At 37.4% G+C, this 20,861-nt stretch overlaps 2 protein-coding genes across 2 annotated transcripts; one reads left to right on the top strand and one right to left on the bottom strand.

Annotated features, from left to right (window-relative positions):
* Window positions 1-3,452: 3,452 nt before the first annotated feature.
* Window positions 3,453-4,725, top strand: LOC122028128 (zinc finger protein AZF3-like). Its single transcript, XM_042587144.1, has one exon. It carries the CDS (start codon window positions 3,839-3,841, stop codon window positions 4,547-4,549), a length of 711 nt encoding a protein of 236 aa, XP_042443078.1. The 5' UTR covers window positions 3,453-3,838; the 3' UTR covers window positions 4,550-4,725.
* A 388-nt stretch (window positions 4,726-5,113) lies between these two features.
* On the bottom strand, window positions 5,114-12,039 carry LOC122026141 (QWRF motif-containing protein 2-like). Its single transcript, XM_042584783.1, has 6 exons — window positions 10,209-12,039; window positions 8,298-8,417; window positions 6,544-6,660; window positions 6,367-6,456; window positions 5,502-5,609; window positions 5,114-5,424 (listed from the first exon to the last, which is right to left on the bottom strand). Exons 1-6 carry the CDS (start codon window positions 11,667-11,669, stop codon window positions 5,359-5,361), a joined length of 1,962 nt encoding a protein of 653 aa, XP_042440717.1. The 5' UTR covers window positions 11,670-12,039; the 3' UTR covers window positions 5,114-5,358.
* Between the last annotated feature and the right edge of the window lie 8,822 nt (window positions 12,040-20,861).

Below are 20,861 nucleotides of genomic sequence, written 5' to 3'. Positions count from 1 at the left end.
GATATATTAGCATATATCGATGTATTTTATACAATTAATTCTCTGAGCTCCTAATTTGGATATTTATATCTAAATACCCCCACATTCATTGGTTCACCACCACATTTATAGTCTTCATTGGAAGGTTCATAACCTTTCAATGCCTTATAGAGATTTTTTTAATCTCACTGAGGCTTATAGTTTGCCAAGATGACAACTTCCCCCATAATTTTCAGATAAACCTAAAACTTATTAACGTAACTTTTATCAATTTCTCAATGTTTTAGCCATCATTGTTGAATTGTGGTAAATGCGATATAGTCAATTATTAAATGTTGTTCTTTCTTGAGAAATATTTCTTGAGCAATATCCTGCATTCTCTCCCTCAATCACCATAGATGATCTTGCTTAGATGATTTTTTCAACCACATTTCTAGTGTTTTAAAAACACTTCAAGGTACTCAATCTTCCTTAAAAGCAAGTCTCCATAACTTTAATTTTTTGATTTTACCAAGTTAAAACTGTGGTTGTCTAATCAGGATGATGATCAAGATTACACTTATTCTAAAAAATACTCAATCTAGAAAATATTCATCACTTGGTCTTCTAATTTTACCGAGCTAGAGCTATGATCGTTTGATTGGAGTATTGACTAAGATTGCATTTACTATTCAAGAGATACTATGGTTGTATGATCGAAATGTTGACCAAGATTGTTTTTACTCTTCACGAGACACTCAACTCAAGAAGTATACATCCCTTAGTCTTCCAATCTTATCAAGTTAAAGTTATGGTCGTCTGATTGTAGCATTGAAACTCTAAGAGAGAAGAGAGAAGATAACTCAAAAGGAGAATTCACGACTTAAGAATTGATTATTTTGAATCAAAGGAATGGAGTTTCTTTTATAGAAATTAAGGGTTACTCTTAAGAGGTGAACGGTTTTGAGGTGAAATAACATGAGGTGTATCTTTTCACTTAAACCTTATCAATATATGTGTCTTTTCACTTAAACCTTATTAATTATCATTAATTAATTCAATTAATTAATCTGACTAATTATTACTTAATCGATTATAAATATTAATTAATCAATCAATTAATATCACAAACAAATTAATCTTTTAATTAATCAATTCATTCATCAATAAAATTAATTATAATTTCACACCCCTCAATACTCCGTATACTCAAGTTAGTGTTCCTGTCAAGGGTGGAACTAGGATTCAAAAATATCTGGGGCTAACCGTCGATTATAATGGATACCATAAATTAATTAATTTTAAAATATAAATAAAATAAAAAATTATGTGAATATTAATTTTATAAAAATATGTAATAAAAGTATTTAATATTTAATATATTTAAAATCATTAAACAAAAATACCATTGAAATTGTGCTCTTATTCAACAATATTAGAATCAAACTCATTAATTATAATTTCATTATCAATTTTTTCAATTGACTCTCATTCAATGTAGATAACCATAGAATTTGCTAAAAATAATTCTTCATCTTATTACGAAGAACTATTTTACTAAGTTCTATAGTTAAAAATATTATTATGTTGTTACTATAAAAATGAGAAGAGTTAAAATAAGATGAATTAGCTTGTCAATTAAATAAATATATTAGATTCAGTATATAAGTAAAAGATATAATTATAATTATCAAATATCACACCCAATGAATTATAATGAATTATTTTCCTAAAATTCACAACAATAAGTTTTTAAGGCAAAATTTTAAAATTGAAAATTCATAAACATCATCTTCAAATATCATCACGACTCAAATAATCACATCTAAATATTCAACATAATTTTAGAGTTATCGTATTTTACCTCAAAGTCGCACAATTTAAGAATCTACAATAATAAACTAACCAATAAATAATATTAGCTTGATACATGAGTTAAACATCAAACTAAATCAAAAAGATAAAATTCTCACTCAAACAAGCCTACAAATCGAGTAATACAAGCTGGAATCAAGCTTCAAAACTCTTAAAACCACAGCTAAATTGATTAGGCAAAATTTCTAACAAACGGCCATATGAAAAAACTCAAACCAAGGATTTAGAATCGAGTTGAAAACTCCTCAAAAATGAAGCAAAATTAATTTGGATCATAATAAAGTGGTCACGCGATGGTTTTGCTAAAATTACGGTCAAAAATTAAACTCGAAGGGAGGTGATGGTTATGATTGGGTTTGGTCAGGAATTTTCTTAGGGTTCGAATACACACATCACATAATCCAAACTCTAGAAAATCACTGATTAAATGAAAGAAATCGGAGAACGGCTCACGTATGACCTGCACGAATTAAGGTTTATTTTTCACCATTTCTTACTAAATATTATAATTCAAACTCTTTCCAATAGTTTTTTTTTTATGGTAATTGATTGGAAATTGGGAGGGAGAGGGAGCTAATGGAAATAGTCCATGAGTTGTGGGGGGTTGGATAAAATATTAATCAAATGAGATGTAAAAATTAGGTTAGGTTGAAGCACACCCTAGCTCATGGGTGGCTCTGCTCCTAGTTTATGTAATTTTGTTGTGCCCAAAGTATGTTCATATATTTTCACAATGATATGATATTGTCATTTTGGGACTAAATTCTCATAGTTTTACTCTTAGACTTTACCTAAAAGGTCTCGTATCAATGAAAATATCTTACATTTTTTATATTTTTCAGTGGCACTTTGATTGTATCCCACCAAATCTCATCCATGAATTCAACTTAATTATGTGTGAGTTAAACTTTTATCAGATCATATCGGATCAACTCTTCATTAGACATTAATTTTTCATTCACTTGAAAAATTGATTTAAGACGATTTACTTCAAAATAGTCATCTTATTTTATTTAATTTAGTAGTCACTAAAATTAATTTTCCAACAAAATCTACCTTCCTCGATTGGACCACTTGCTATACAGAGGGCCGATCCGCATGTTGAATCAGAAAGATACTCTTCACTGAAGGAAGAACAACTTCATTAATTCAGAAAAAAACAATGACTTTACGAATTGGACCGCTGGGCGCTGGCAATTGCATTCAAGTGAAATCCCACCAACTCATGCAAATATATTGATTAATTAACAGAGGAGAAGATGAGGAACACGCTTCGTTGTTCTAATAAGCAGCTAGATAGCTCGCAAGCTTCCGGTCTGATTCTTCCATCTCGCCCAGCCATGCGTGCAACTGCAAGAAGAAGAAGCTGAAGAAATGCGCACTCAACGTGGTACTTTTAATTTAACGAAGCTTCCCAAATCTGACCGGGCGAGCCAACCGGCTAATCAAAAGGCTGACCGCGAGATATTGAAAAAGTTCGGTTCCCGCATCATCCCACGTCAGCTGCCCGACTCCCTCCCCGAGCAACCAACCTTCCCACCGATTCCATGGCGCACCCAAACCACACACGCAATCTGTCACTAGGACGGTAGTGCACTCTGCCGCGCTGTCGACTCTTCTTGGCCGCGCCCAACTTTGCACAGCAAGATTTCACTCCCTGCTTAGCTTTCGGTTGACTCTTCCTTTTCTTTGAATTCTCAGTTCCCTCGACCAACCGCCACTTGCTCCGCTTCTCCTTCACGGATTTTGGCTCGAGCTGCGTCATGAGGTGGCGTTGTCCATGGAAGGTCATGGGAAATTTGGCACGGCTCAGTTGGACTCGGGCTCTGCTCTGCTTTCTGGCGTGTTTTACCTTCGCGCTTGTGTTTTCCCTTCTATATATTGAGCACACTCCTCTTCACTCTCCCCCAACTCGCCTTCAGCTACCGCGAGTCGATCTGCAACCGCCAATCGCCTCAGAGTTTGCGCCTTGTTTTGGTTTTCTTCTTCCTTTGCGATAATTGAGATGGCTGTGGTCGAGGCCGGCGCCGCGTTGGTTCCGCCGCGAGGGGGCGTGGAGACGAGCGACGATGAGCTGCCGCCCGTGGAGGGGTGGGCCAAGCGGAAGCGCTCCAAGCGCCGCCATCCCTTCTTCGATCACCCGCCTACCGAGGAGGAGTACTTGGCCTTCTGCCTCATGATGCTCGCCCGCGGGGGCGCGGATTCCTCGCCTTTTGCCTCCTCGGCGTCTCCGCCGCCTCCGGCGGCGGCGGCGGCGGCGGCCGGGAAGGGGGAGTTCAAGTGTTCCGTCTGCGGGAAGGTCTTCGGGTCGCACCAGGCGTTAGGGGGGCACAAGGCCAGCCACCGGAAACTCAACTCCGGAGACGAGACGCTCTCTTCCGCGGCGTCGTCGGCTGCCTCGGCGTCGTCGTCTGCCTCGGCGTCCGGGAAGATGCATCGGTGCTCGGTGTGCGGGAAGTCGTTCCCCACAGGGCAGGCGCTGGGGGGTCACAAGAGGTGCCACTACGACGGCACCCCCGGCGGCGGCGGCGGCTCCGCCGCGTCAGAGGTCGCAAGCTCCAACCACAGGGCTTTCGATCTGAACGTGCCGCCGGCGCAGGAGTTCGCCGTGGAAGTCGCCGGCCGGTGCGTGGCCGCTGCGTCGGCGGCCGCGGCGGAGGAAGAAGTGCAGAGTCCGATGGCATTGAAGAAACCCAGATTCCTGATTCCGGCGTAGAACAAGACTTTGATCCCGTTTTCCGAGTCAACTCCACTCAGCTTTAAATTAAATTCGAGGGAAATTACGTGTTGTGTCAGTTTGCTGTACAGACAATTTTCATTCTTTGGGAAACTTGATATGTTCATTTCATGTCCTAGTTGAGGATTTCGAAGTCGAAATATTTTTCGCCACAATTTCTATCTCTTCGACAAGTCTTGCTCAATTTACAAGTAGTAGAATTAATTACAATTACGACTCTTCCTTAAGAGCATTTATTTATTTGTGTCTTGGATTGACTTCTAAGTCTCCATAGCAACCCATTTAGATTTGAATGAAAAGTGTGGATTTGCGTGACTTGTCCATAGAGAAAATTGCATGAAAAATAATAAAGCCAACGTTCCTGGGAACTTCCTAACACTCGGTTCATTGGTTGAATGGTCGGTGGATCTATGCACCATCTTCCTAGAAATTCAGCGTTACACGCACAGCCATATCTTTCCTTGACTTTAAACTCAGGACGAAGGAAGCTTTGTAAGGAATAGTTCAAAACCACGTTTTCATGGATCTTAAGACAGTCACATGCCAATTTTTTACTGCATATCAAGAAACCACAGTTACAGGAAACTTAGCAAGTTCTTACATATATACATTAGCTTAAACAGAGGGAGAAAGATCATAGAGGCAGTGGAGAACAAAATACAAACAAACTAATCTAATGTTGAACAAAACAAATTCATGGTAGGTAGAGCAATTGGCAGTCTCACCAAACTTCCTGATCTGTCAGCCTCTGCAGAGTTCTTCTGTTAGTAGTTAGTTGCAATTTCTCTCTATGGTTGAATCAGGCTTGGTCTTCTTAACTGTGCTATATGACCTAACAAGCTACATTGTTTCACCTGCTTTGAAATAATTGTTATTTGTATGAGTAAGTGGGATGCTTAGTAAAAACCAAACATACGGATTTTGTACTCACGTGCATTACTGCAACTGCAGATAAAAGATCTCTGCATTGATCCATCATGGCTTGTTCTTTGACAGCGAGTTCAGCTAGTTCAGAGACCATGGAACTTCTTCCTAGTACCTGCATAAAATGAAATTTATAGAATGTTGAGTGAAGGAGCAAAGAGTTATTGGTTTGCCCTCTAAAGGACTATTGAGAAAAGCTAAAACCGTAGGCTCTCAGGTAGTCTCCCACATGTGCCACGGAATCGAATTGATGTTCTGAAAGAAACTTTATGATGTAAATTGTACAAATTTAACATTATGACAATTGATGAACACGATGAATTCCTTTGCCATGCAGTTTGCGCAATGAGTAACAGGGCAAGCATATGAAGATATCTGAAGCTACTTAACAATTCTGAGACTTTCCTATGGCATTATCTGAATAAAACATATCTTCTGGAATTTTTTCCTTGATTAAGATAAACTGTTAATTCTACCTTAAACAGAATGTTTTGTTTCTTGTATGTTTCCCTATTGTAATTTTATACCTCAGTACAATAGAAAAAGATGCTGCAAATAATATAAATCTCAACATACTGCTACTGGTAAAGTTCTGTTTAAGACAAACTGTTAATTTTATGAGCAACGGATGTTTTGTTTCATGTGTCACCATGTCTTTTCCGTACTGTAAACTTATAGCTTGATGAAGTAGGAAAAAAAATCTCTTATTCTATATATTTGGCCATGCATTTGCCTGGTTCATGTGTGAATAAGGAATGCCTTGACTATGAGTAAACTAGAGTGACAGATTGGACACAACCAATAGTTAAAGCTTAAAATGCTCTAATGAAGCAAGCCAACAGAATAGAAAAGAAATAACAAACTCAGCAAACCTTAGACAATATAGCACAGATTGAAGTTCCCATTGCTTGCATCACATCAACTGCTGAACCAACAGCATTTCTCACTTCTTGAAAATCTGCCTGTTAAATAGAAGAACTACAATCTTAATTGTGAATTTTGCATGGTGCAAAAAGGGTGCCCAATTCTTATGGGCGGGAGGTGCAGACCTTTGCTCCATTAACAACTGGAAGGCGGATAGTACTGGCTTTTAGTGCTTCAATAGCACCAGATAAAGCACTTGTATGTTCTTTATCTACAAGAGACCATTCTTCTAGATAGATTATCTGCATAATCACATAGATTAGCTTGTCATCATTTTATTAAATTATAGCCATAATATTGTTTCAAAGCAATTGACCAACATTTTACATTAACTATTTCTCTCCCAACATATAATTAAAGCAATTCAATATTTATAAATAGTTGATTGATCGTGGGCAGAGATAACTGCAAGATATCCTTAGGTGTTTATGGTACCATTAAAATTGGCGCAATTTCAACAAAAGCACATCATCAAACTAAAGAGTCTGCATATAATTAGTAGATTGGTCTTTGACAAAGATAGCTGCAAAACATCCTAAAAGAGTTTTATCAGACCCTTGAAATTGGAACCATTTCAGCAAAAGCAGGTTGGCCATCAAACTAAAGAATAAGCATGACTAGCATCTTCATTAGGTTTTTTATGTTGATCCTAACACTGTAAAAACTAACTAATAACAACCACAGAGATAAAATCCAACATTAACGATCACTTTACATAAGAAGAAAGAGGAACTAGTTGTTAAATCAGAACATATTGCTATCAGACTTATTTTAAAATTGGATACAACATAATTAGAAAATTAATTTAGGGGAGCTAGCAGGGACAAATCTTAACTAGTACAAGATCCGTGAAACAATATTATGCTCATGGCATTAACCTAGTGCAAGAAAATACCTAGCAAGAAAATGCTACACAATCAAAGATTAAGATCTAGAATTGATGTCATATCATTACTTATTCAGAAAAGTCCACTGTTATAGTAGTGACATATCAACTAGGGATCAACAGTCTAGACTAAGGTTGGTTGGCTTGCTTGGCCATGAGGGATTGGAACAACCATGTGTGCTTTTTGACAATTCGAGGGATCTGACATATCAACAGGCAAATCAGTGTTAATCCTTCCTATCTGCTCAGAACTGTTATCCAACCATTCATAAATCTTAGAGATGGTAGGATAAAAAGCTTGTCTCGACAGCCAATCAAATTGGAATTACTACTTGCAAAAAGAATAAAAAACAGCACTACTTGTGGAGGGATCCTATAATAGCACTGTTTGAAGCACTTTAATTTTATTGCTCCTAAATGGGAAAATGTATTACATCCAATGTGGTGTGGGGAAACCTAAATTAACGAGGATTCACTTCAAATGTATTTTGACAATTATCTGGTCGAATGTGAGAAGGCTCCAGTCAAGGGAGTCCTGTTGAAAAAGCCTTCATGGATCAAAAACAGGGAATTTTCTCCATTATAGTTGAAGTCCATTTGAAGGATACTTGTAAGGAACAGATGTAAATGTATTGTTATCCAAATGTTCTCTGTCTACATTAGGTAAAGCTGAAAAATTATTTTACTACATTTGGAGAGGTTCTAATTAAATTGCAAGATTTTGTGAAGTAACAGGATTACAGATTTTGCATGAAAGCAGCCCGGAAAACACAACTGTCCAACGACCATGTTTCAGCTTATTGTAAACAAATTGTATTATCGTTTCTTAAATATCTTCATTCTTCAATTCTGTTCAAGGAGGTAGTCTATCTGAAATATATGATGAATTAACAAAACAAGATATTTATATGACCATTGAATATATACCTAGCAAATAAAATATTTGCCAGTATTCAACGTATAATATCAAACTATATAAGGAAAACATCTTACTTGTCCCTTGAGAATGGAATTGAGCTTCAGATATTGTTTCTTAGTCTGTAGCTGTAGTTTATTAACAGCTAAAGACTTGTGCACTTCGGAGGTAGTTATCCATGTGCCATATAGGTGTTTCTGATGAAAGGTCAAAAGACAAGGATCTTAGATTATATGATTCATAAAACATTCCAAAAAAATAAATCACGCTAGCAGATAAAATCAACATTAAAATCACATTTAACTGCAAAAAGAATGAGAGTAACATAGACACAGCCACACAAGATTTCAATATAATGGTTATGAATTAAGGGTAGCCCAGTGTACGAAGTTCCCACCAAGGTGTGGTCCCAAAGAAGAGACTATTGTATGGAGCCTTACCTTGTCTTGCAAGAGGTTGTTTTCAAGACTCGAATATGTGACCTCTAGATCACATGGCAGCAATTCTACAGTTGCGCCAAGGCTATCCTTTAATATAATGGTTATGAATTAATAAAACAAATCAATTTGGCATTAATTTTCTGCAGACAAGAAGTCTAAGCATGGTTATCTGCTAGTGAAGAGATTAGATATGTTAAGGAATACAACTAAAATGAGCAAATATGCAATTCATAACAATTGATGAATGTTCATCATATACATAACAGACCTTAACCGGAAATATTAAACCATTCTACCAAATAGGAATTAAAAGCTCTATCATGCCGTAAAATTTACACTACATAAATAAAGTAGGACATTAAATGGCTGGTGCTTTTACAATTTTCTCTATACACTTGTTTTAACATTTAAGAACCATCGACTGCATGGTTGCAATAACTGACTGGCTACCTCAAACTCTTTCTTCTGTTTTTCATAACTAATATGAACATTACATTCCCTTAGGCGAAGCAAATTATAGATCATCCATATACAAGAAAAGTATGTAATTAGTGATCTTTTTATGGAAAGGCGTACATAAAGCCGTAATCTACTTCAACACTTCTGGCCAAAACTTTTATCTGATTCTAAAAGAAAAGCCTAGAAGGAAATTGGAAAGTCCATTAATAAATGAAGTACAATCAGGACAAATGATAAACTCACACTTATAAAGAAAGATATTTTAAATGCAAATTATGTTCATATTCAAAAACAAAGTTGCATTGCCTAAATAAATGTTGAATATTATTAGAATGTGAAGCTTAGTCCAAAAGAAATCTAGAATTGAAAGAAAAATACTGGGAAAAGTGCTAGGTATCAATTAGTTCATTAAGCAGAAATTGCTGATGAAAAGCCAGTACCAATTAATGTAGTCATAATTATTATTTGCTATGTTAATTAGCACATAACCTCTTTAGCAATTTCATTTTCATGAGAAGGCATGTCTGAATCTTATTTCTAACTGATGAGTGGTTTAAAGATATTTAGACATGCAAAATATCAATGATTCACGCTGGATTGTGAGGGAGAGGCCAATTCTATGAATAGCTATAATGACCATCTATCTGATGTTCTTTAGTGAACTACAGCATTAAACCAAAATGTTAAGACTTAAACAACGCAAGACCTGAATGTAATGAAATTTTAAAGGTGTTTACTTGAAGGAAAGGAAGTAGAAGGAAACAAAATAGTTTAAGTGAAAGGACAATTGAATTGTATTCTCTTATGATCAATGCAATGATTCTTATCTAGGAATTACATGGAATTAATATAATCATCCTGTCTATTTACTTGCAAGTAAACAAAAGAAATTAATGATTTTGCTTCTTTTACTCTCTTTTCTTTCCTACTTTACTCCAAGTCAACCAACATAGAGCCACAAAAACAATGAGGGGAAAGTCAATTGTAAGATGCAAAACATAGCAAATACTCCTATAAGAAATCATATCATATCAAATTCAACGCACGATAATTCAATATGAGATCAAAATTCAAAACTGGAAAGAATACCTCAGCAGTTAATTTTTGCACAAGAAAGGTGTCCTTCAGTTGTGCATTAACCCACCGCCACTGCAATTGTCTGTTATTAAGTAACCTCAACCGATGTGCATCCTCCAACTGCCTTTCCCCATATTTCCCCCTCTTGATATCAGCAACCATGCCAAGCATTGATGACCCATTGGAAGACAATGGAACAGTGTCGGAGGAGCTTGTTATTGGGCTAATAGGAACTCGTTGAACACCAGGTGAGCCTCTTGGTGATATAATTGCCAGCTTACCAGGAGAAGAAGGCCTAGAAGGGCAATGTCGAGGAGAAGAAGATATCAAAGGAGATGATAGCAAGCCATTGATGAAGGACTTCTTTGCTGGAACAGGCTTCGAAGAGGCTGTGCACTTCCCTCCAGGTGATGGCTTCGGTTTGCCTCTCTCTAGTAAAAACCTTGCAGGCACATCTCTCCCACGCGGTGTCACTGGCCCTCTTGGTGGTAGAGTATTGAACTCGAGCAGCTCGGGATTGCCACCAGAAGACAAGCTATCGGTGTCAAATGACAGAGAAAATTCACCGCCGTCGAAGGAGGCCCTCCTTGCACCCTCGTGGAGCACCGTGGATTGTCTCAATGATCTCATAGCTGCCAAGACTGAGACATTCTCGGGGGCAGAGCAATCCAAGCTCCTTGTCAACGAAATGGATTGTTGTGTCCTTGCAGCGGGCCAGCGGTGGTGGTTCTCTAAGGCTCTGTAGCTTTCTGATTTAGAACTGTTCCTCGTCGGAGTCGAAGAGGGAACGATAGACGTCCGCCGTTCTGGAGTGGGCTTTCTGATGGGACAAGGGGATGCCGGTCTGGCCATGCTGGTCTGGTAGGAGAAAGACTCGCCTTGGAAGGAAACAGATAGACTCCGAGTGGTAGTACGGAGGGCTTTCGCCGCGGCGGAGGAAAGCTCAGTGGATTCTCGAGCGGGACGCCGCGCAGAGGTCTCAATGGGTCGAGTCCGGTCCACGGATTTGGATCGGGTAGGCAAGGAAGTAGGGGGCAATGCCATTGGTGACGAGGGTCGGGAAGCAGGGATAGGCGAACGGAAGCGCCGGTGAGAAGAAGTAGCGGTAGAAGAAGAAGACGACGAAGAAGAAGCGATCGACGTGGAACAAGAGGAAGAAGTAAAAGAGGTACCTTTCGAGGAGGAACGCGTGGGAGCGGACGACAGGGAACCACCTTTAGAAGCGAGAGCGGAGAAAGAGGACGGAAAGGAGGTTGCCAGGTAGCGGGAGTTGATCTCCTTGCCGCGGGGAGGCTTGGGGGCGGCAGCATTGTCCTTCTCGCAGGAAGACAGCGGCGCTCGGGAAGAGACTGAAGGATCTCGGCGGCGAGGGGAAGGCGAAGGGTTCTGGACCTTTTTCTGCGGTCGAACGCGGGATGCGCTTACATTCCGTGCGGCGTCGAGGGCGGAGACCGCCGGAATGGTAGTAGCCATTCTACGAAATCTCACTGTACTCTTCGGCGAGGACGTCCTCCTCCGCTGCTGTGTTCCTCCAAAAGCAGTAAGCAAAAGCCTCTATCTTCCGGTTGCGCACTTGAGCTCGCTACCAGTTGCAGGGGAGAAAGAATGCGGGCAGACGCAGTGAAAAAAGAGGCGGAAAATGAAGAGTGAGTGAGAAGAAATTGGAAAGGAAAGGCATCAAAGGAAGAAAAGAAAGAAGGAGAAGAAAAGGGGGAGGTAACGGAAGCGGGTTCGCGGCGGTGATGGGAAGGGAGGAAGAAGCGCAGCGAAAGCCGGCGAGGTGCTTGGTCATGGGGAGTGACATAAGCTAATGGCGGAGGTGAAGGCGGAGGAGGTGGTGTTGCAGTACAAGGGAAGCAAGGCCCTTTTATTAAGCCGTGGATAACAAAATTATTAAAACCCTACTCCATCACTCCTGAAATGATTCACGAGTGACGTGGCACTGGGACCCACAGACTCATCGCCATTAGATTACTAATTATTATTATTAATGTACTACTTATAATTTTTTTTTTGAAAAAGTAACTTAAGTTTTAAATTATCAAATTCAAAAATTTTCGGACTCTGGTTGCTTTACCATTTTTTTTTCTTTTTATTGTTATTCGATATATGGAATAAAAAGGATGGCAAATAAGATAATGGTCGAGTTCTCACTTTTACCCATTAACTGATGAATTTTTTTTTGATGGATAATTATCTAGATTGGAGTTTTAATTTCTCAGCTCGAATCCAGTTCATAATAAAATTAAATAGTTGATGAATGATTAATTTATATATATATAAAGAGAAATGTTCTCCTGCGGTATATTTCTTGTGGTTTAGTGCGGTAGAAGTGATTTGGCATTTCATGTCAAAGCCAAAAAAAAATTAAAAAACGTGGCATCATCTCTCTTCTCGTCTTCTTCGCCAACCTCGCCAAACGGCCACTGCAGACCTTCCGCTGGACGCCCGGCCATCATCAGTCGGATCGTGGTCGGATTCCGGCCAGATGGCTGCCGGAATCCGGCTGTTTCATGGCCAAATCTACCGCGACGCTAGCAAATGCAACGCTGCCGATTCTGGCCGCGATCCGGCCGGAATCCGGTCGTGATCCGGCCGGAATCCGGTCGCGATCCGGCCGGAATCCGGTCGCGATCCGGCCGGAATCCGGTCGCAACCGGACACGACCGGATTCCGGCCGGATCGCGGCCAGAATTGGCAGCATTGCATCTGCTAGCGTCGCGACAGATTTGGCCATGAAACGGCCGGATTCCGGCCGCCATCTGGCCGGAATTCGGCCGCGATTCGATCGAAATCCGGTTGTGATCCGGGCGAGGGGTGATCTGCCAGCGTCAAACACCGATCAGCGGCAAACGCCGGGAGAAGCGGAGAGATCGCGGCTGCAGTAGTGATTTTTTCTTTTTTTTTTTGCTTACGTGGCGCATCCAGCTCATCATAGCCGCACCAAACCGCAAGGAGAAAATCACATGCGAGCGAAATCGTGTATATATATATATATAGCCATTATGTCCACCCACCTAAAAAGAAGCCATCTGTCCTCTCAACTAAACCCTTCTTTTGCCAGGCCCCCTTTCTATTTCTTAGAGCTTTCCACTTGTCCTTCGCCAAGCTTTCTCTTTCCAGGCCCCTCTCTTTCTCTGCTTTCCTTCTCCTCCAAGAAAAGCTCTCTCCTCCTCCTATAAAAAGACCCCAAAACTCTCTTGCTGAGGCATCCACTTCCCCCACTGCACTCACTACTGTCCATACTCTTCCGCTGTTCTTCAAGTTTGCGCAAGTGTGTTTGTAAGTTCTCTCTGTTAAGTTATGTAAAAATTCGGTACTTTTATGTAATATATGTTGTCTTCTATGTAAGCTATCTTTATGTAAAAATTTTATGTAACTCTCTGTAAAAATTCTCTATTAAATAAGATCTATGCTTGTTGCTTGTTTTATACTGATAATCTAAGTTTCTGTCTCTCTCGTCTTGGTTCTTTTCCTCAGTCCTTGTCTTAGTAACCGATAGGTGAACAGTAACTGTATCAGGAATAACCAAAATCATATAAGAATTGTGCGGGCTAAGTAAGAAGGGTAGCAACCCAAAAACTTACGCATAAGTCGGGGCACTGATTGAAAGGTGAGGTCCTGAACAGGTGAGGCTCCCTGGAAAACAAACAAGAAAAGAAAGCAGTTTAGTTTAAAAAAAAAAAAAAAAAAAAAAAAGAGTAAAAATTTAAAAAGTCAATATATTTAACCATACCATCACGGTATTGTGACTATCTACTTTATTTCTGCACTTCACTATTACTGTATTTTTCTTTTACTATTTACTGTTTATTATTTACTATTTACTATTTACTATTTACTATTTACTGTTTACTATTTACTGTTAACTATTACTGTGTTACAATTACTGTTTACTGTCAAGTTATTTTGGTTTACTGTTAATCTACTTCTGTTATTATTTACTGTTAATCTACTTTATTTCTGTTTTAAAAAAAAAAAAAAAAAAATTTACTGTTTACTATTAACTATTACTGTTTTACAATTACTGTTTACTGTCAAGTTATTTTTGTTTACTGTTAATCTACTTCTGTTATTATTTACTGTTAATCTACTTTATTTCTGTTTAAAAAAATATATATATATATATAAATTTTGGTATTAACTATTACTATTAAATTTAATAAAAAAATATAAATTTTGGTATCAGAGCCTCAAGACCCTTTAGGACCCTATAATTTATGAACAAACTACAATTTAGAAACACTCATTACGAAGAAGCTATTGAGTTTTCCCAACAATTTGCTAAAAGTAAAGAAACTAGTTACAGTAACGTCTCACTAGTAAATCAAGGCGACCAAGTACTAGTACAACAAAATAACACCATACTAGCATTACTTACTTCTTTACATTATCAGCTTACGGTATTAGAAACTCAACTACTTACTCTAGAAAATCATATCTATAAAGATACTCACACAAGTAATCTAAAAGAAACTCTTGAAAGTATTAACAAAGACCTTAGTAAATTGTCTTTAGGAAAAACAGTTATCCGACAACAACCTACTACTTATAAATTTCTTACTTATAAGACTCACGATATCATTTCAAATGGATCTACAAACAAAGAAACAAACTGAAAGTTTTTCTGGTTTATCACAAACTTTAAGACAACCAAATAAAAACTTATCCATAATACCCAGAAGGTCCTCAACAAATATTGCCACTTATCAATTAGAAGAACTTATAGACATAGAACAAAATTTAGACACTTTTTCTAACGAACAATTAAATACCTTAAACCCCAAAAGAATATATAATCAAGGACTATTGTCCTTCTCGACATCACTTTATAGACATCACAGAACACAACCACTTCATCTACCAGATGGAGGTGAAGAAAGATTTACACTCATGACAGAAGAATCGGCAAGAACACTTTTACAAAGAAAACATCACTACATACATCTAGGATTAATAGTATTTGGACTAAGAGGACTTACTAGAAAAAGTATAGGAGCTAAAGTATTTTTAGTCCTTTATGACTCAAGATTTTCTGACAATGATAAGGCAATTATTGGACTCATTGAAGTAGATATGAATAGCAATTTAGGAATTACCTATTTCTGTCCAAACTTCAATATGACAATCCCAGACTTTATAGAACATATTAAAATTTCAGTACAAGCCAGAGGGTATGGAGACTTTCAAAGACATAATATTCAAATAGACATAATCTTTCTAGGGAAAACTATGACAAATATTAACAATAGTTTTAAAGTTCAAATTACTAGTGTTATTGAAACCCTTACGACAAAAGGCATTTATTTCCACAAACCTAAGGACTTCTCATCAACATTACTTGCAGGATTGGACTGGACTCTTAATTTAGAATTAAACAATAAACCACAAACCTTACAACCAACAGAATCCATTATTTATAAAGATAGACATGGAAGCTCTATAGTAAGATTTCATAATTATAAACCTTCAACATCACAGGAAGAAGATAATGAAGAAACTCAAACTAACATGAATTTAATGAACATTGAATATAGCATACTTGACACTCCTATAAACAATAATACGGAAAGTAATTATTTATTTTATGACGATCTAAATGAATATGTTTACATTCCATTTGAAATAGCCAATTATTTCACTAAAGAAGATTTAAAAGAATTAGAAACTTTTGACCTTTTACACCATAAATTAGAGCCTGACTGGATGTTATATTTCGACGAAGAGCATAACATAATTGCTAAAAAACAAGATTACTTCTCAACAGTAAATCTAATGAATCCAGCCGAATCTAGTAGCACTAGTAACTTCAGACCACAACCGCTACAAGTAAGATACCCTGAAAGTTCTATGAGAACTATGGATTATGGGGAAGGACATCCCCCAAGAACAAAGATTACCCCATATACTAATAATAATCCTTTATTACGAACAATAGGAAAAAGAAGACCACCTGAAATTACTTACTTTGGCAAGAATTCGGTCTTGTTAAATATTGGAGAATGCGATGATCCGCAACTTTATGATACTTATCTAGAACAATGGATAGTCTCTGTTAAAAGAGATTATCAAGCTAGACATGAACTAGACATAGAAACAGGAGAAGCCATGATAAGAGTAGGAGAAAATTACCTAGGTGATGTTGCCAGAGCAGCATGGGAAGCCTATAAAACTACATATCCCGAGGAAGTAGCCAGGATGGCATCACAAGGAAATAACATACTCAATTTTTGCTATACAATTCATAGGTTGTTTACTGCCAGAGATGCTAATACTGGATTAGATATAAGACAAAGAGAAGCTATGAGAGACTTAGAACAATTACAACTCTTTAGTTGGAACTGGATTAAACCTTTTTGTAATGACTTTCTAGCATTAACAGCAGTCTCGGGTAACTATTGTAACCCTGAACTAGGGGAAAGACTTTTAGCAAACTTCCAGGAGATTTAGGAAAGGAAATACATAAAGCCTGGACAGACATGAATGTAGCACCACAATACGATAATATTGGAGTAAGAATTCAACACATTATTTCCATACTTAAAGAAAAATGTACCTATATCCATATACAAAAGCAATTAAAAAATCAACAATATGGATTTTGTAGTCAGATATATACCCCTCAACAATATGGCCTCACCCAACCTAAATCAAGACTAAATCATTCATCAAGAACACCCAGAAAATTGGTAACAAGGTCAAAGGCAATAAAACCTAAAAAGACTTATTATCTTAGAAAAAGTAGAGAAAAGAAACCTTACTTAAATAAAGAAAAACATGTACGGAAGTTCAAACCAAAGAAGACATATGCCAATACTATCACATGTTTTGCCTGTAATGAACCAGGTCATTTATCCTCTGCCTGCCCAAATAAAAAGAATTTATATACCCGAGAAGCAAAACTAGTTACCTGTACAAATCTAGACTTAATAGAAGTACAATCAGATGTTTCTGATACATCCTCTATCTACTCTATTGTTTCTGTAGATGACATAGAAGAAGTTGTTCCTTCTTCTGATTACAGTCTTGTAAACTCTTTCTTGCAACCCTCGCATCAGCAGTATAACCTATATCCTGAAAATTACATACCCTATGATACATTAGACAATCTAGATGAATTATGGGAAGACTCTCTATTTCCAGATACAAATCTAATGTTTAAACAACTTAACAATAAGACTACAGAAGAACTTAACTGCATACATGAGTGGATACTCAAAACAGGAACTGATAACATTCCTTGTTTCTTTTGTAGTTATTATCCTTCTTTAGACAAAAGAGGAACCTGCAAAATATGTAAAAAACAAGCCTGTAATCTTTGTCTTCAACAACTATTCTCTATTACGATACCTATAAGCCAGCTCTCTAAAGGAGGAACTAGAAATTTTTTATTAGAAACAAGAGTTTCTGTATTAGAAACACGTATTAATAAATTAGAAACAGAAATTGAGATCCTAGATAAACAAATAAAAGAAAATTTTCCTCCACATTCTTCTTCTCAGGTTACCCTTGATAAAGGAAAAGGTTTACAACTTATACCAACAGATGTAATAGATCGAGATCTAGTCTTTATAAAAGCCTCTAGTATATGTAATACAGGAAAAACTTTAGACATTAGAGTCAAATGTCTAGTAAATATCCATGGCCATGAATTCACCCTACATGCCTTTTTAGATAGTGGAGCTACCAACTCCACCATAGATGAAAATACACTTCTTTCTCTTACCAAAACTTTTATAAAAAGCGATCACAACCATTACTAAGTACACAATTTGATGGCCAACAGTTAGCTTGCACGCAATTTGTTACTAATACCCATCTAAGATTTTATGACAACTGTGGTAAATACGGCACACCACTCTCACTTCCTAAGCTATGGATTAAGCCACTCTTACATCCTAATATTCATTTAATACTAGGTTTAAATTTTCTGGTAGCATCAGATAGAGCTTGTCTTCTAACTAAGGATTATGCTCTTTTCTTTTCCTCACCCATAATATCTCCAATAGTATCAGACTATCCCTCTATTGTCCATCCCTTAAATACAAAATCCCACATAGAACTTCTACCTTCAGAAAACACATCTTGTCAATGTTCTCCTAAAAATGCCTGTAAACAACCTAGTAAGAAGACACAACCGGATAACCAGACCTGTGCCCTAGCTTTTTCTGACTACCAAGACTCGGAAAACTAGCCCCACTTGGCTGGTCAAGCCCTATAACTGATGACACCTGTATCCCATATGATCTTATACTCCCACAACAGTTACTTCAATTAATAAACACACATAAACCTGATTTAGACTCTCTCATTTCTAGATTAGAAAAATTAGAAATAATTGGAGAAAATCCTACTAAATATTGGGACAGAGATAAAGTATACTGCAAGCTATCAATCATTAATCCAGACCTTACAATTAAGACCCAAGACTTAAAATATACAAATTGGGAAACTGAAGAATGCAAAATGCATATTAACCAACTCTTAACTTTAGGAGCCATTCAAAGGTCTACATCTAGGCACCGAAGTCCAGCTTTTATAGTTAATAAAGGATCAGAACAAAAACGTGGCCAATCTAGAATGGTATTTAATTACAAGAGACTAAATGATAATTGTCAAGAAGACGGTTATAAAATTCCCGACAAAGACCAACTCTTAAATAAAATCCAAAACTCAAAATGGTACTCAAAATTTGACATGAAATCAGGATTTTGGCAAGTTAAAATGCATCCTGAGTCCATTGAATGGACAGCATTTTCCTGTCCCGAAGGACATTTTGAGTGGCTTGTTATGCCTTTTGGCCTTAAGGTCGCTCCTCAAATATTCCAAAGGAAAATGGATGACATTTTTCGAGATTTTTCTCTCTTCACTTGTGTGTATATAGATGATATTTTAGTTTTCTCTAAGACTAAACAAGAACATTATGCTCATCTTCATATTATATTTAATTTATTTGAGAAACATGGTCTGATTATTTCTCGAAAGAAAATGACAATAGCCACTACTCATATTGATTTCTTAGGAGCAGAAATAGGACAGGGACAAATAGCCCTTCAACCTCATATCTCTGCTAAAATCCTTGCTTTTCCAGATAAGATGGAAGACACTAAAACTCTAAGAGCCTTTTAGGACTCCTAAATTATGCTAGACCTTATTTAAAAAATATAGGAAAAATCAGCGGCCCCTTATACAACAAAACCTCCTTAACAGGACAAAAACACTTTAATCAACAAGATATAGCACTTGTAAAACAGATTAAAGAATTAGTAAAAACAATTCCCATGTTAACACTACCACTTGATGCTGACTACTTAGTCATCGAAACAGATGGATGTGAAACAGGATGGGGAGGAATTTTATTTAGAAAAACATCCAAGTATGATCCTAAAACTACAGAAACCTTATGCAGATATGCCTCTGGAAAATTTCAAGAAAAAGGACATCTTACCTCGTTAGATTTTGAAATATTAGCAGTTATTTATTGTCTAGAAGCCTTCAGATTATTCATTTGTAATAAGCAAGAAATTACCATTCGAACCGACTGCGAAGCTATAGTCAAGTATAGCCAACAAACTAAAGGATTAAGAAAAGGATTAAGTACTAAGAGATAACTAAAATTCACAAATAATATTATTAATAAAGGTTTACGTATTCACTGGGAACATATAAAAGGAATTAACAATTCTTTAGCTGATACTTTATCTCGTTTACTCCACTAACAATTTTTGTTTAGGTAATGGATCGGCCAAGGAAAGTTCGCACATCGTTTGCTACTAAAACATTAAGATTTGGAACACAAGAACTACAACAGTTTACACAGCAAGAAGATCAGTTTCGCTCTTTATTCAGAGACAAACTAGATCATATTCAACACTGTTTGATAGATAACATTTGGCACATTCCTACCATCCCTGGTAGCTCCGGACACAAGATAGCAGTCATAAATGCTTTAACAAACTACTTTCTAACAACCATACAAAAGCCAGCAGGCAAGAAATTCTCTTGCTATGTAGTCTTTTCTGGGCCACAAGCTGGGGTATATGCTACTTGGGAGGAAACAAATATGGCCATACAAGGCTTAGAACATCCTTTCTTCAAAGGGTATTATTCACTTGAAGAAGCCTTTAATGCTGCCAGGACTCAACTTGGTGCTAATTTCTTTATTAGCACTTTATTAAAAACAACAACTATGGTGCCAACTAGCTCACAATCAGAAGAAACTCCTACATATGCACAAATTACTGAAGGAACTCATGGGTCTCCTTCCTCTTCCACAACATTAGAAGAAAAGAAACCACAACGGGCCAATTATCTAACACTGGCCCAGTTAAAAGAACAAGCTGCTACAACTTTTGCTCAAAGAACATCTGCAGCCCATATATTGGGCCTGCCCAACACTATACCTGAGGATATCAATTCCTACGTTCGGAACCTAGCAGAACAATCTACACTACAGACATTTTTTGAATTATGTGAAGCATTAAAGGCCTTCCACAAAAATCCCCCTCCTGGGCTAACTATTACCTATGAAGCAGAATTTGGCCCAAAACTTAAATGTCAGAAAATTGGGCCAACCTGTGAAGACTCTGCTAAATACGGATGTCCATGCCAGTTGCTATATTCCTTCCGAAAAGCCAACTTAGACTATGAAAGGTATAAAGCAAT

This window comes from Zingiber officinale, chromosome 10A, assembly GCF_018446385.1.
Source record: "Zingiber officinale cultivar Zhangliang chromosome 10A, Zo_v1.1, whole genome shotgun sequence".
Taxonomy (NCBI): Eukaryota; Viridiplantae; Streptophyta; class Magnoliopsida; order Zingiberales; family Zingiberaceae; genus Zingiber; species Zingiber officinale.
The sequence above is the reverse complement of the archived record's forward strand: the minus strand, read 5'-3'. Positions and strand labels throughout refer to the sequence as shown.

Bases quoted from the DNA above. Each gene is read 5' to 3' on its own strand.
- LOC122028128 (XM_042587144.1), top strand. From the start codon at position 3,839: ATGGCTGTGGTCGAGGCCGGCGCCGCGTTGGTTCCGCCGCGAGGGGGC.
- LOC122026141 (XM_042584783.1), bottom strand. From the start codon at position 11,669: ATGGCTACTACCATTCCGGCGGTCTCCGCCCTCGACGCCGCACGGAAT. The intron at 8,418-10,208 runs GTATTCTTTCCA...ACCTTTCATCAG, and splicing joins TGCAAAAATTAACTGCTGAG to AAACACCTATATGGCACATG. The intron at 6,661-8,297 runs GTAAGATGTTTT...GTGATTATGCAG, and splicing joins ATTCCATTCTCAAGGGACAA to ATAATCTATCTAGAAGAATG.